The 15,174-nt window shown below is 43.8% G+C and overlaps 1 protein-coding gene across 1 annotated transcript in view; it reads right to left on the bottom strand.

Annotated features, from left to right (window-relative positions):
* Positions 1-15,174, bottom strand: part of LOC135224827 (uncharacterized) — a 362,810-nt gene that overhangs the window by 331,391 nt on the left and 16,245 nt on the right. Inside the window, exons 3-4 of the mRNA XM_064264150.1 lie at positions 13,756-14,821; positions 3,062-3,311 (exon numbers count right to left, since the gene is read on the bottom strand). Coding sequence (XP_064120220.1) covers positions 3,062-3,311; positions 13,756-14,821 — 1,316 coding nt within the window. The remainder of the gene's footprint in view (positions 1-3,061; positions 3,312-13,755; positions 14,822-15,174) is intronic.

The raw sequence follows: 15,174 nt of genomic DNA, 5'->3' as shown, positions 1-15,174 counted from the left end.
TTAGCTTACAACTGAGTTTTTCAACCATTTCGGTTGAGTCAAAGTTGACCGAACGTAGTTTTTTTTTCCTATTTATGGTGATTTATATGCAAATATTTCAAAAATGAGAAAAGCTACAGCCTTCAAATATTTTTAGTTGTATTCTGCATGAAATTGCGCACATTTTCATATGGAAGGAAAAAGGTTTTTTCAAAAATTCACCATAAATCTAAATATTGTTCTAGAGACTTCAAAATTTGTTTTAAAGTGAAGATAAATGACTGAATATTACTAGACTGTAAGAGTTTTAGCTTACAATTGCGTTTTTCGACCATTTCGGACGAGTCAAAGTTGAAAAAACGTAATTTTTTTCCTATTTATCATGGTATATATGCAAATATTTTGAAAATGAGAAAAGCTACAACCTTCAAATATTTTTTTGTTGTATTCTGCATGAAATTGCGCACATTTTAATATATGAAACTATATAAAACGCCTAATATGAAAAGGAGTAAATATTAGGAGAATGCTACATACGCATTACGGAGATTTGCGGCCGAGAATTGGCGCGCATAGGGAGGGAAATTTCTTTTTCAAAAATTCACCATAAATCTAAATATTGTTCTAGAGGCTTCGAATTTGTTTTAAAGTGAAGATAAATCACTGAATATTACTAGACTGTAAGAATTTTAGCTTACAATTGCGTTTTTCGACCATTTCAGTTGAGTCAAAGTTGACCGAACGTAGTTTATTTCCTATTTATCGCAGTTTATATGCAAATATTTCGAAAATGAGAAAAGCTACAACCTTCAAATATTTTTAGTTGTATTCTGCATGAAATTGTGCACATTTTCATATATGAAACTATATAAAAAGCCTAGTATGAAAAGGAGCAAATATTAGGAGAATGCGACATACGCATTTCGGATATTTGCGGCTGCGAATCGGCACGCGGAGGGAAGGAAAAAGTTTTTTCAATATTTCACCATAAATCTAAATATTGTTCTAGACTTCAAATTTGTTTTAAAGTGAAGATAAATGACAGAATATTTCTGGACTGTAAGAGTTTTAGCTTACAATTGCGTTTTTCTACCATTTCGGTTGAGTCAAAGTTGAGCGAACATAGTTTTTTATCCTTTATATCGTGGTTTATATGCAAATATTTCGAAAATGAGAAAAGCTACAACCTTCAAATATTTTTAGTTGTATTCTGCATGAAATTGCACACATTTTCATATAATGAATCTACCAAACAGTAAAATAACCATTCATTTCTATTCTTTCTTCTATGTTTACCTAATGGAGATACTGAGTTACTGACAGCTATAATGAAACATATACGTAATATTAAACCAGAAGAAGAATTCTAGAAAATACGTATTTGTTGGCTTCGATGATAGCAGTCTGATAAATTTTATATTTTATGATATCTAATTCACAATTTTTTAAATGTATTGCATGTACTCATTTCAAATAATTATTAAGTAGCCATTAACTATAATAATAATAATAATAATAATAATAATAATAATAATAATAATAATAATAATAAAAAAAAAAAAAAAAAAAAAAAAAGCTTCCAAACTTCTGTTTACGTTCAGCATCTACGAGTACTGAACGATCGCCAAGCAACCACTTTCACCTAGCACATAGTATGTACAGTAATCAAATTTTCATTATCTCTCTTCAACTACTGAAACTACCGAACAGTATAATAACCATTCATTTCTATTCTTTATTCTATCTTTACCTAATTTTTTTTTTATTAAATGTATTGCATGAATAAGTTTTTCAATTTACAGCATCCTTTTACCAATAGAATACAAAGAGCACATGGGGTAGATGCTGACCAATAAGAGAACAGGATCTTACGGGGTGACTAGCATCAGGAACCAATGGGAGAGAGGGAGGATGGTGGCGAGTTTACTCAGTTGGCAGCGTGCGAGTTTTAAAATTGTTCTCGGTGGTCCGGGCGAATCTTGCAACTTTACAGCAACAACCTTTCGTAACTTGAACGATTTTTGTATGTAGAGCCAAAAAACTTTGTATTTGTTTTTGTATCTCGAGTTTTTCGTAAGTTGAGCCTTTCGTATTCGAGGTCTAATAATATATATAATTATCTATATATATATATATACACATACACAGGCAGTCCCCGGGTTATGACGTTCCGAGGTTAAGGCGCTTCTCAATTATATTCATTAGACATTATTTCCAGGGTTACGATGTCTACAACGCTCATCTGGCAGATGAAATGACACCAAAATTGCAAAATAATCAATATTTGAATTTTTGTTTGAAAAATTCAATAAGAATGCAGTTTACATAGTTTTCAATGCACCCAAAGGATTAATAGTAAGGGTTTTTTAGGATTTTTTACGATGTTCCGGCTTACAACGATTTTTGGCTTACGATTCATCTCAAGAACGGAAACCCCGTCGTAACCCAGGGACTGCCTGTATACACATGTGTATATATGACTTCACATTCATTTCCATCAATATATAAAGCAGAACAGATGCTAGTAAAACCTTTCTTTCAGGGTTAAACGGACTCTAGGGCAAGTTGGGAAAATGCAGGATGCAGCATCTCGTGGATCATACATCAAGCAGTACCGTAGGTTTAAACCAATCCCTGCATTCCTCACACTGTGTGTCACTGCAGCTGGTACACACATTATGGTAATCTACTTAAAATTTAGGCATCCTGCTTACACAGTAATCATTCTTACATAACCTGATGGCGGCAAGGAGAATTCTGCCATGAGCTAAAACATTCAAAGCACACCTATTGAAGAGGTGAACTAGGCAGTCATCTGGGCAGCCAATAGATTTTTTTTTAATATCAACTACCCTAATTAGCATGGAGATACAGCTAACTTTAATAGTGGGTAAGATTCATCTCAAATAAAAGAGGTTGGCATATTGTATGGACTTAAGTTTCTTTTCTTTTTAAATATAAGAATGTTCAGATAATTAATAATGAAGTGTAAAACTTAATAATGTTATCATCAATATTCATAAACATGCTACAGATGGCATAATATTTATGCAACCTAGCAATTAAGGATTAATAAACACACCTGGTTAGTAACATGAGCTGGCCACTTAGATTCCTGTCCAATCCCTGGAATAGTACCACCAGAGCTCAGGATTTCCATGGCCCTCTGCTCATCAGGCATTTCACCCATTGCAAAAGGTATAATAATAAGGGCACGATCTATGAAGACTGTGTTTGTAAGATGCTGGGCTACTGCAACAGAATCTCTATCATGAAATTTGATGAAACAAATACGGGACTGCACTGGTATTGCAACATCTCGACTGAAAAAGAACAATATATGTGGTAACAATATTTGAACAAATATTTAAAATGTTATGATAATTTGAAAAATGATATTGTTATGATACAATAAAGTTTTATGCATACTTACCTGGCAGGTATATATATAGCTTATCCTCTTGACGCACTGGCAGAATTTCAAAACTCGCGGCAACCGCTAGTACACTGGTAGTTCAGGTGATGGCCACCCCGTTCCCGTGGCGCTGGTACTTGGAACTATTCCCGTTTTCCTCAGATTTTCTCTGAACCCTGTCTCCTGAGGGGAGGAGGGTGGGAATTTAATTATATATACCTGCCAGGTAAGTATGCATAAAACTTTATTGTATCATAACAATATCATTTTTATGCATGACACTTACCTGGCAGGTATATATATAGCTGATTGACACATTTGGAGGTGGGTCACAGACAGCAACATCGTCATAATTCAAAAATTAACTAAATTTTAAAAATTATTTATTAAGTTCCTTACCTGCTAAGGTAGCTGACTTCGTAGGTCCTGCCTCTTAGCCTGCTAAACCTTAGTAGCTCTCAACTAGGATGTGACCTGTTTGTTGAGAAAGCTAACAACAAGGGTCTGACAACTGGACATGACCAATCTGCTGACAGAGAACCCTAGCCCTCATTTACCACGGGCATTCATGCTAGGAAAGTTAGTCACCTGAACCACACACACACAATAATAAACACTACACCAAAAAACTGAGCTGGTATTAATTCTCAGACAACCATAAAAAACACTATAACCTAATTAAAATAAAAACCTAGCATGTTATTAGGTTATGGGTGGAAACTCCTTTGCCCAGTACTGTACCTGAGGATACATACGGGCCTAACGTTTGACAATTATCAAAAGTTGTCTTCACGTCTCTAAGGTAATGAGAGGCAAACACAGAGTTTGTCCTCCAAAACGTCGAATCTATAATGTCCTTGAGGGCTAAATTTTTCCTGAATGCTAAGGACGTAGCTACTGCTCTCACCTCATGAGCTTTAACCTTAATCAAGCCGAAGCATTCTTCCTGACAAAGTAAATGAGCTTCTTTGATGACTTCTCTTACAAAGAAAGCCATCGCGTTTTTAGACATAGGTCTAATAGGATCTTTAACAGAGCACCACAGAGAACATGAAGTCCCCCTAATGCTTCTTGTTCTTTCTACGTAAAACCGTAAGGCTCTCACTGGGCAAAGAACCCTTTCTTGTTCTTGCCCTACTAGATCAGCCAGTCCTTCAATCTCAAATGATCTTGGCCACGGATGCGAAGGATTCTCATTCTTTGCTAAGAACTCCTGTTGAAAAGAACAAACTGCTTTGTTGTGCTTCCAACCTACTTGCTTGTCAATAGCTTGCAGCTCGCTAATCCTTTTAGCTGTAGCTAAGGCTACTACAAGAAAATAGTCTTCTTCGTTAGCTCGCAAAGACGAATGCCCATAGGTTCAAACCTATCCGTCTCCAAGAACTTGAGAACGACATCCAAATTCCAAGAAGGAGTTCTGCAAAGTCGATCCTTCTTTGTATTAAAAGATCTGAGAAGATCTCTAAGATCTGCGTCGTTGGACAGATCTAAACCTCTGTGTCTAAACACTGCAGACAACATACACTTATAACCTTTAATTGTCTGATTAGCCAAACCCAGTTCCTTCTTAAGGTATAGAAGGAAATCTGCAATTTGTGTCACGAGTAGGTATTGGATGAAGAAATCTTCCGATTCTTACACCATTTACGGAAGTTCTCCCACTTAGACTGGTACACTTTGATAGTTGATGGCCTTTGTGCTCTTGCAACTGCCTTCGCTGCTTCTCTAGAAAACCCCCTCGCTCTGACAAGTCTTTCGATAGTCTGAACGCAGTCAGACCCAGAGCGAGGGTGTTCTTGTGGAAACCTGTCGAAGTGGGGTTGTTTGAGAGATCTACTCTCGTGGGTAGACTTCTCGGAGAATCCACTGTCCATTCCAGTACCTCTGTGAACCACGTTTGTGCCGGCCAGTATGGGGCTATCAGAGTCAGCCTTGTTCCTCGACTTTCTCTGAATTTTTTCATTACCCTTCCTAAAATCTTGAACGGGGGAAAAGCGTACGCATCTAGACCCGTCCAATCTAGTAGGAAGGCATCGACTGCGACTGCAAAGAGGGTCCGGGATTGGAGAAGAACAATAGTTCGGTAACCTCTTCGTCGCTGCGGTAGCGAAAAGATCCACTACTGGTGTGCCCCAGAGCTTCCACAGTCTCTGGCATACTTGAAGATGCAACATCCACTCCGTGGAAAGCACTTGTCCGTCCCTGCTCAACAGATCCGCTCTGACGTTCTTCTCTCCTTGAATGAACCTGGTGAGCAGGGTGACGTTTTCTTTCTGCGACCACAGAAGAATCTCCTTCGCCAAGTTGCAAAGGGACAACGAGTGGGTTCCTCCCTGTTTTCGTATATATGCCAGAGCTGTGGTATTGTCCGCGTTGATCTGCACCACTTTGCCACTGATCCACGGTCTGAACGCTTTCAGAGCCAAGAAGATCGCCATCAGTTCCTTCCTGTTTATGTGCCATGCCTTTTCTTCTTCGTTCCAAAGGCCTGACTCCTCCCGAGGGCCCAGCGTCGCTCCCCAGCCTGCGTCTGACGCGTCGGAAAATAATATCCGGTCTGGGTTCCTCTGCTGGAGTGACGTACCCTCTGACAACCTCCCCGGAACTAGCCACCACTTTAATTCCTCCTTTATCTTTGAAGGAATTGGAAACCGGAAGGAATCTGGTTGCGATCTTCTTGGCCAGACTTCGTTCAGAAAGAACTGTAAGGGCCTCATGTGAAGTCTCCCTAGTGAAATGAACCGCTCTAACGAAGAGAGTGTCCCCAGCAGGCTCATCCACTCTCTCGCCGAGCATTAGTCTCAATAGGAATTCTTGCACTTTCCGCAGGCACATGGTCTGCCTTTCGGGTGACGGAAAAGCCCGAAAAGTCACTGAGGATATCAGAATCCCCAAATAAACTAGCTCCTGAGAGGGGATCAACCGTGACTTTTTCAGGTTTACCATCAGACCCAGTTGCTGAGTTAACTCCAATGTGATGTTCGTGTCCTCCAGACATTGCTGTTTTGATTGTGCTCTTATGAGCCAATCGTCGAGGTAGAGAGACTCTGACTCCTAACAAATGAAGCCACTTCGCCACATTCGACATCATTCTTGTAAAAATTTGAGGAGCCGTGCACAGACCGAAGCAAAGGGCTTTGAATTGATAAATCCTGTCCTGGATCACGAATCTCAAATATTTCCTGGACCTTGGGTGAATCGGAATATGGAAGTGCGCATCCTGAAGTCCAGCGTTACCATCCCGTCCCCGTGGTCGTACCGCTGCCAGTACTGAAATCGTTCGTCTCCATCGTAAACTTGGTCTTTTCTACGAACAAGTTTAGCTGACTTACGTCCAGTACTGGCCTCCAACCTCCTGATGACTTCGGTACTAGAAACAGACGGTTGTAAAAACCTGGGGATTCGTGATCCAGAACCGGTTCTATGGCCCCCTTTTCTAACATGCTGACAACTTGATGCCAAAGAGCCTCTCTCTTCTCTAAATCGATGTAATGAGCCCCTAGGGCTCTCGGAGCTGTAGCGAGAGGTGGTTTCTTGAGAAAGGGGATCTTGTATCCTTCCTTCGCTACCTTTACAGACCAAGGATCCGCTCCTTTGCTTTGCCAGACTTCCCAGAAGTCTAAAAGTCTGGCCCCCACACAAGTCTGGAGGACTTCTGACTCATTGCTTGGTTGAGGTTTTCGAACCTCTTTTGGCTGGAACTCTTTTTCCTCTAAATGCTGGTCGGGAAAAAGTCCTACCCCGAAAGGGCTGCTGTGATGTCTTTGTATCCTTCGGGGTCTTCTTCATTACATTAGAAGGTAAATACTTCCTTACAGAAGACGTAAAGAAGATCCTGAGTAGCCTTCTGAGTGAGGGAGAGCGAGATGTCCTTAATGATATCCTGAGGGAAAGAGCTGTCCTGAAAGCGGAGAAAACATCAACTCCGACTTTTGCGCGTTCGAGACTCCTTTAGCAGCGAACGAGCACAAAAGATGTCTTTTCTTCAAAACGCCTGCTGTAAAAAGTGAAGCCAATTCATTAGCTCCATCTCTCAAGGCTTTATCCATACAGGACATGATACTTCTCGGCAACTCGGATTCTGACGAATCTTCCATCTCCGAAGTCCGAGCCAGGGCCCCCAACGACCAGTCAAGAAAATTAAACACCTCAAAAGTCCGATAGATACCTTTGAGTAAATGGTCGAACTCTGACGAAGTCCACCACACTTTGGCTTGAATGTAAAGCATGTCTACGGGAGCTGTCCACTATGTTGGAAAAGTCTCCCTGGAGGAGGCAGGAACTCCCAGGCCAAGACTTTCCCCCGTAGCATACCCAAACACCAGACTTAGAAGTAACTTGGCCGGACGGAAAGGCAAAAGAAGTCTTCCCCGACTCTCTCTTCTCCTTCAACCACTCATTTACGCGTTGAAGGGCTTTCTTGGCCGAAATAGACAAAGTCATTTTCAAAAAAGACGATTTCTTGGCTGTCTTCGTCTTCGAAAATTGAGACAAAGGCGATGGCGGGCCTGAAGGTTGAAAATCTCCTTCAAACAAGGAAAGAAGGCACTCTGTTAGTCTCTTGTAGTCCGAAGAAGGAGCTTCCACATTCTTGTCCTCTTCCGCACTCTCCACAAATTCTTCCTCCTGCGAAGAAATATCTTGAAAACCAAGATCCTTGATGACTCTCCAAAGCGGGACTCCTTATGCAGAGCCTGCTTAGAGAGCGAATGCGGCGCTGTCTCCTTGTAAAACTCCTCTCTTCCTTGTCGAGAAAAAGTTTCGACTTGCTGCCGCCTGCGTCCTGCGTCCTCCTGAACGTATGCGTCCATCACCTCTTCCTTTGCGTCCTGCACTGCTTGTCCTTCTTAAGGGATGCACTGCGTCCTGGCTTGCGTTTTGCACGTCCTCCGTCCTCTTGGAGGACTTAACCGGGAGAGACGAGTCCTTACGTCTAACCGAAGGTTGTTCGGGCTTCTCCCATGATTATTGTTACAATCACTGCTAATCTCTCTTGCATGTCCCGCAGAACTTCCTTCGTCTCCGCTTCCTTACGAGACTCCTGATGATGAGGAGATCGAGGACGCACCGGGCTAACACGGAGAGGCGAGCGAACCAGCGGTCTACGCAGAGGAGTTCCTCTAAGCGGAGAAACACCTCTCACCGCACCGCTAGTAACTTCCAACTGACGAGAAATCCTCTTCCTTTTGATAGGGATAATTTCTTCATCCTCCTGTGATGAGGACGGAAAGTATGACCTCTTGAGAGGACGCGATACTTCCGCGAAACGCCTACTCCTTCCTGACACCGAACTATCCGAAGAATAACGGCACTTCCCAAGTATCGCCTTTTCCATGGCGTACTGCTGCAGCCTGGGAAGCAACAGGACTGCCTGAAGGGACGACTGATCGCGAGTAAACCCCTCTCGCCTCCCTTCGACTGTCGACATGCCTTCTCCCTTGGTTCTGGGAGCTTGAAGAGGTCTCGGTCTAGGAGCACGAGAGGGACGATCAGGCGCCCCTCCACAACACTGTCACCCAACACTTCCACTTTGTCTGTTAATCGTTTAATTTGATCTCCCATGGACGCAAGGGCAGCGAACACTTTCACGATTTGTGGATCAGTAGTATCCTCAGATACAGCAACGGGCGCAGGAGAAACCTGAGGGGAAGGTGCTACGTCTACATGTGAATGAGCTGGAGAAGACACATGCAAAGATTCATTCAAAGGCTTACTCGAAGATCCCGATCTCTCACTCCTAGAGACAGATCTTCTAACCCGATCTTTTTCTAATCTCTCAACATACTTCATAAGAGCCTTCCACTCTTTCTCATTCAGACACTGACATTCATTGCACCTATTGTCCCACGTACATACAAACTCCCGACACTTCTTACAAATAGTATGTGGATCTACCGATGATTTCGGCAGTCTCACCTTACACCCTTCTTTCACACAAACTCTAAACATACTTCCTGAATCAGACATACTAAATCAAAATCCAAACAAAATGCGATTGCCACGCTAACTTCGTGAATACGATACCAATATCCAAAAAGTCAGTCAACGAGCAGGAAATTCTAACAGAGAACCAACAACGATGTTGCCGGTTCGGCTGGCAGAGAAAATCTGAGGAAAACGGGAATAGTTCCAAGTACCAGCGCCACGGGAACGGGGTGGCCATCACCTGAACTACCAGTGTACTAGCGGTTGCCGCGAGTTTTGAAATTCTGCCAGTGCGTCAAGAGGATAAGCTATATATATACCTGCCAGGTAAGTGTCATGCATAAAACCTTAATCACTTTTAAAACCTTAATCACTAAGAGCAATTATATAATTTACATTGAAAGATTATTAGGGGGTTTTACCTAAAACAAAAGTTTATTTTAAATATCACAATTTTTTAAAGTAAATTGTATTTTTCCTAACTATATAAACCTAAGTGCTTTACAATAGGAAATGCTTGAGGCATAGCCTGTACACAGCCACTGAATTCTTCAAACAAGGAATTTGGTAGTTAACTACCTGTCAAGTTATTGGTACTTCCTCTGACCAGAAAATAACATTCCAATTTGCATTCAGCCCAGATAAAAGATTGAGGGGTGTAATGAAAGGCACTATGTGTAAAGGACCTAAGTTTGTATAGTTAGGAAAATGATATTGTTATGATACAATAGTTTCATACATACTTACCTGGCAGATATATACTTAGCTAAGACTCCGTCGTCCCCGACAGAAATTCAAATTTCGCGCCACTCGCTACAGGTAGGTCAGGTGATCTACCTGCCTGCCCTGGGTGGCAGGACTAGGAACCATTCCCGTTTTCTATCATATTTTCTCTCTTCCACCTGTCTCCTGCGGGGAGGCTGGGTGGGCCATTAATCGTATATATCTGCCAGGTAAGTATGTATGAAACTTTATTGTATCATAACAATATCATTTTCATACAATCAACTTACCAGTCAGATAAATACTTAGCTGATTGGCACCCTTTGGTGGAGGGTAAGAAACAGCTAACTATGGAATAGACAGGTAAACAACATATGTTGTAGGTATAAATAAACCTTGGTTCCTACCTGATAGGTGGTAGACTTCGTGGCTGCTGCCCAGGAGTCTGCATCACCTCAAGAAACTTTAGCGAGATATGTAATTTATGGCCAAGAGTTCTTGTGGGTCTGCCGATAGGGTCTTATCCGCTTACTCGGCAAAACCTAAAAGGACTTTGTCAATGGGTGCTAATCCACTTATATGACAATACACCTTATGAAGGAGCACACAACCGATCCCGATCACCTGATCCTAACCACCATGTTAGTACTAAAGATTGTTCAGAGTTATCCCCAAACTCTTCACAACAACCAGAACTCAAAAACACATAACGCATACATACATAAAATTTTCAAAAAAAAAAATTAATACTCATCTAAGAAGATATCACAAGAGTTCCTTACTGAACAATAGTGAACGGCCGCCAGTGCGACATCTAGCACTTTTGTCAGCACATATCTAATAGAAGGTATGTACAAATTTAAGGATCGGTGTTAGCTCCTATACCCAGGATCGTATCCGCAGACACGAAAGGACCTAGAGAAAAACATTTCTCGTAGGTCACATGAACATCTCTCAAGTAGTGAGATGCAAATACTGAGTTGCATCTCCAAATTGTCACTTCCAAGATGTTCTTTAGTGACATATTCTTTTGAAACGAGAGAGATGTCGCTACTGCTCTCAATTCATGAGCTTTCACTCTCAAGAGATGAAACGCGTCGTCAGGACAGATCTTATGTGCGTCTGTAATGACGTTTCTCACAAAGAACGCTAGAGCATTCTTAGACATCAGTCTTGTGGGGTCTTTTACTACGCACCAAAGACCTTGTCTAGAGCCCCCCTCTGGTTTTTTCTCTGAAGGTAGAATTTTAGTGCTCTTACAGGACAAAGAGATTTTCTGCTTCTCTACCGACGAGACTCGATAAGCCTTTAACCTCGAAGGTCTTAGGCCAGGGATTCGAGGGGTTCTCGTTTTTAGCTAAAAATAATGCTTTAAACGAGCAAATGGCTGAGTCTCCCTTGAATCCTACTTTATCCTCTAGGGCATGTAGCTCACTAATTCTTTTGGCTGTTGCTAAAGATAAGAGGAATAAGCATTTCCTTGTTAAGTCTCGAAACGAAGCCAGATGAGGAGGTTCGAACCTTTCAGATGACAGGAACTTGAGCACTACATCTAGGTTCCAGCTAGGAGGAGCCAGTTCACTAGACTTTGTAGTTTCAAAGGATCTTATAAGATCGTGGAGATCCTTATTATCTGCAAGATCTAGGCCTCTATTCCTGAAGACTGCCGAAAGTATGCTCCTATATCCCTTTATTGTGGATACAGATAGATGAGAGTCTTCTCTTAGGAACAACAAGAAATCAGCGATTTCGGTCACAGAGGTAGTGGAGGAGGACAACTTCTTCGACTTGCACCACCTTCTAAAAACTTCCCACTTAGACTGATATACTCGTCTAGTGGAGGCTCTGCGGGCTCTCGCAATCGCGCTTGCAACCTTGCGAGAAAACCTTCTCGCTCTGACAAGTCTTTCGATAGTCGAAAGGCAGTCAGAGCGAGAGCGGGGAGGTTTTGATGATACCTCTCGAAGTGTGGCTGTCTGAGAAGATCCCTCCTCCTTGGAAGGGATCTGGGAAAATCTACTGTCCACTCCACCACCTCTGTGAACCAATCTTGTGCCGGCCAAAAGGGGGCTATCAGGGTCATCCTTGTCCCCTTTGAAGCCACAAATTTCTTCAGTACTTGTCCCAGGATCTTGAAAGGTGGAAAAGCGTAGACGTCTACATGAGACCAGTCTAGCAGGAAGGCGTCGACTATCAGAGCTCTGGGGTCTTCTACCACAGAGCAAAAGACTTCCAGTCTTTTGGAGAGGAATGTGGCGAAGAGATCCACATGAGGAGTCCCCCAAAGAGACCAGAGACTCTGACACACTTCTGAGTGGAGGGTCCACTCTGTGTGAAGGACCTCGTTCCTCCTGCTCAGCCTGTCTGCCCTTACATTCCTTACTCCCTCAACAAATCTCGTAAGAAGGGAGATGTTCCTCTGGGAAGTCCAAAGCAGCAGGTCTCTTGCTAGTTCGTAAAGGAACAAGGAGTGAGTCCCTCCTTGTTTCCGAATGTAGGCAAGCGCGGTGGTGTCTTCCACATTTACTTGAACTACTCTGTTTGACACAAAAGGTTCTAGGTTCTTCAGTGCCAGGTGTACGGCAAAGAGTTCTTTGCAGTTTATGTGCCAGGACACCTGTGCTGCTTCCCAGGTGCCTGACACCTCTCTCGTACCTAATGTTGCTCCCCAACCCTTCTCTGACGCGTTGGAGTATAACACTAGGCTTGGGTTCTGAACCTCCAGGGAGATTCCCTTGTTCTCCTTCAACGGGGGCAACCACCATTCTAAGTGAGGCTTCATCTCCACTGGAATGGGGAAGAAGTCTGATAGACGTCCGGTCTTCCAACTCCATGACCTCTTGAGGAAAAATTGAAGCGGACGTAAATGAAGTCTTCCTAGAGGAAAGAACTGTTCGAGCAAGGAAAGGGTCCCTAGAAGGCTCAACCATTCCCTCGCCGAAGTCCGTTCTTTCCCTAAGAAGAGAGAGACTTTCTCCAAGCCTTTCACGAGTCTCTCTTGCGAAGGAAATACTTGAAAACCCAGAGAATCCATCTGAATCCCCACATAGACTATGTTCTGTCTGGGGGTCAGCTGCGACTTCTCGAGGTTTACGAGTAATCCCAACGAGTTGATCAGTTTCAGGGTCAAAATAAGGTCCTCCAAACACTGCCTCTCTGATCTGGCTCTGATGAGCCAGTCGTCCAGATACAGAGAGTTATTTACACCCTTGAGGTGAAGAAACCTCGCCACATTTTTCATCAGGCTTGTGAAGACCTGAGGAGCTGTGGACAGGCCGAAACACAAGGCCCTGAACTGAAAGATCCTTCCCCCCGTCATGAAACGGAGGTACTTCTTCGACGAAGGGTGAATCAGGACGTGAAAATAGGCGTCCTGGAGATCCAGAGAAACCATCCAATCTCCTTGGCGCAGAGCCGAAAGGACTGAGGCAGAAGTCTCCATGGAGAACTTCTCCTTCTGAACAAATTTGTTCAGAGCGCTGACGTCTAGAACTGGTCTCCAGCCCCCCGAGGCCTTTGCAACCAGGAAAAGGCGATTGTAGAACCCCGGGGAGTTTTGATCCAGCACTAGCTCTATCGCTCTCTTGTCCCACATCTGATGTACCATTAGTCGAAGAGTATCCCTCAGCACAGGGTCCTTGTATTTGGCGGACAGTTCCCGCGGAGTTGAAGTCAGAGGAGGACTGTCCTGGAAGGGGATACAGTATCCCTACCTTATCACAGACGTTGAAGAAGCGTCCGTGTTGATACGTGCCCAGGCCTCCGCAAATCCTAGGAGCCTGGCACCTACTGGTGTTTGGAGGGGCATAGATTCACTTTCCCTTCTTAAAGGAGCCTTCCTTTTAGAGGGAGCTCTGGAGGGAGGGCCTCCTCTAAAGGGCTGAAGAGACGTACTCGGCCCTTTCTTCTCAACCGTTGCAGCAGGTCTCTTCTTTCTTGAAGATTGAATGAGGTCTTGCGTCGCCTTCTCAGTTAGTGATCGGGAAATGTCCTTCACTAACTGAGAAGGAAACAAAAAGTCAAACATGGGAGCGTAAATAAGTGCTGCTCTTTGAGAGTAGGAGACCGCCTTGGTCAGAAAAGCACTGAATACTGCCCTCTTCTTCAGTAGTCCCACTCCAAATAGAGAGGAGACTTCTAAGGAGCCATCTTGTACTGCCTTGTCGATGCACGACAAGATACAAAGAAGGACTTTCGGGTCGAGACCCTCTGAGTCATGCGCCTTCTTAGACATCACCCCAAGGGACCAATCCAAGAAATTGAAAACTTCCAAAACATGGAAGAGTCCCTTGAGGAGATGATCTAGCTCGGAAATGCCCCAAGTCACGCGAGCAGAGTTCAGTCCCTGTCTTCTTGAAGCATCAACTAATGTAGAGAAGTCTGCTTCAGCCAAGGATGGGAGAGAAAGACCCATATTCTCCCCCGTTTTATACCAAATGCCCCTTCTGCCAGCGAGTCTCGCTGGGGGCATGCAGAAGACCGTCCTGACAAGATCCTTCTTCGTTTCCATCCATGCGTTAAGAGACTGAAGAGCCCTCTTCATAGAGATGGTAGGTCTCATTTTCAAGAAAGATGAAGACTTAGGGGCCTTTGCACTTGAAAACAGAGAGCGCGGAGGAGGAGCAGCAGGAGTTAACGTGTCCCCATATTCCTGAAGCAGAAGGGCTGTCAAGACTTTGTAACTTGAGAGTCCTTCCCTACCACGAGCCTCGTCTTCTGAACTCTCGTCTACACCAGGATCCAAAGGAGAATCTGCTTCAAAATCAGGAAGTCTTCTATCTGTGGGAGACAAACTCCTGATAGGAGAGGGACTGAGAGAATGTACTGAGTCCCTCTTGAAAAAAGTTGGCGCCTCGCGTCTGACTGGCGCTTCAAGCCTGGCTGATGCCTCGCGCCTGGCTGGCTCCTCGCATCTTGCTGGCGCCTCGCGCCTGGATGACACCTCGCGCCTGGCTGGCTCCTTGTGCCTGGCTGACTCCTCGCCCCTGGCTGGTTCCTCGCGCCTGGCTGGCTCCTCGCCCCTGGCTGGCGTCTCGCGCCTGGATGACGTCTCTCGCCTGGCTGGCGTCTCGCGCCTGGCTGGCATCTCGCTACTGTCTGGCGCCTCGCTCCTGGTATACGCCTCTCTCGCG

This window comes from Macrobrachium nipponense, chromosome 12 (genome assembly GCF_015104395.2).
Source record: "Macrobrachium nipponense isolate FS-2020 chromosome 12, ASM1510439v2, whole genome shotgun sequence".
Lineage (NCBI taxonomy): Eukaryota > Metazoa > Arthropoda > Malacostraca > Decapoda > Palaemonidae > Macrobrachium > Macrobrachium nipponense.
Note: the sequence above shows the minus strand (reverse complement) of the source record. Positions and strands in the feature narration are given on the sequence as shown.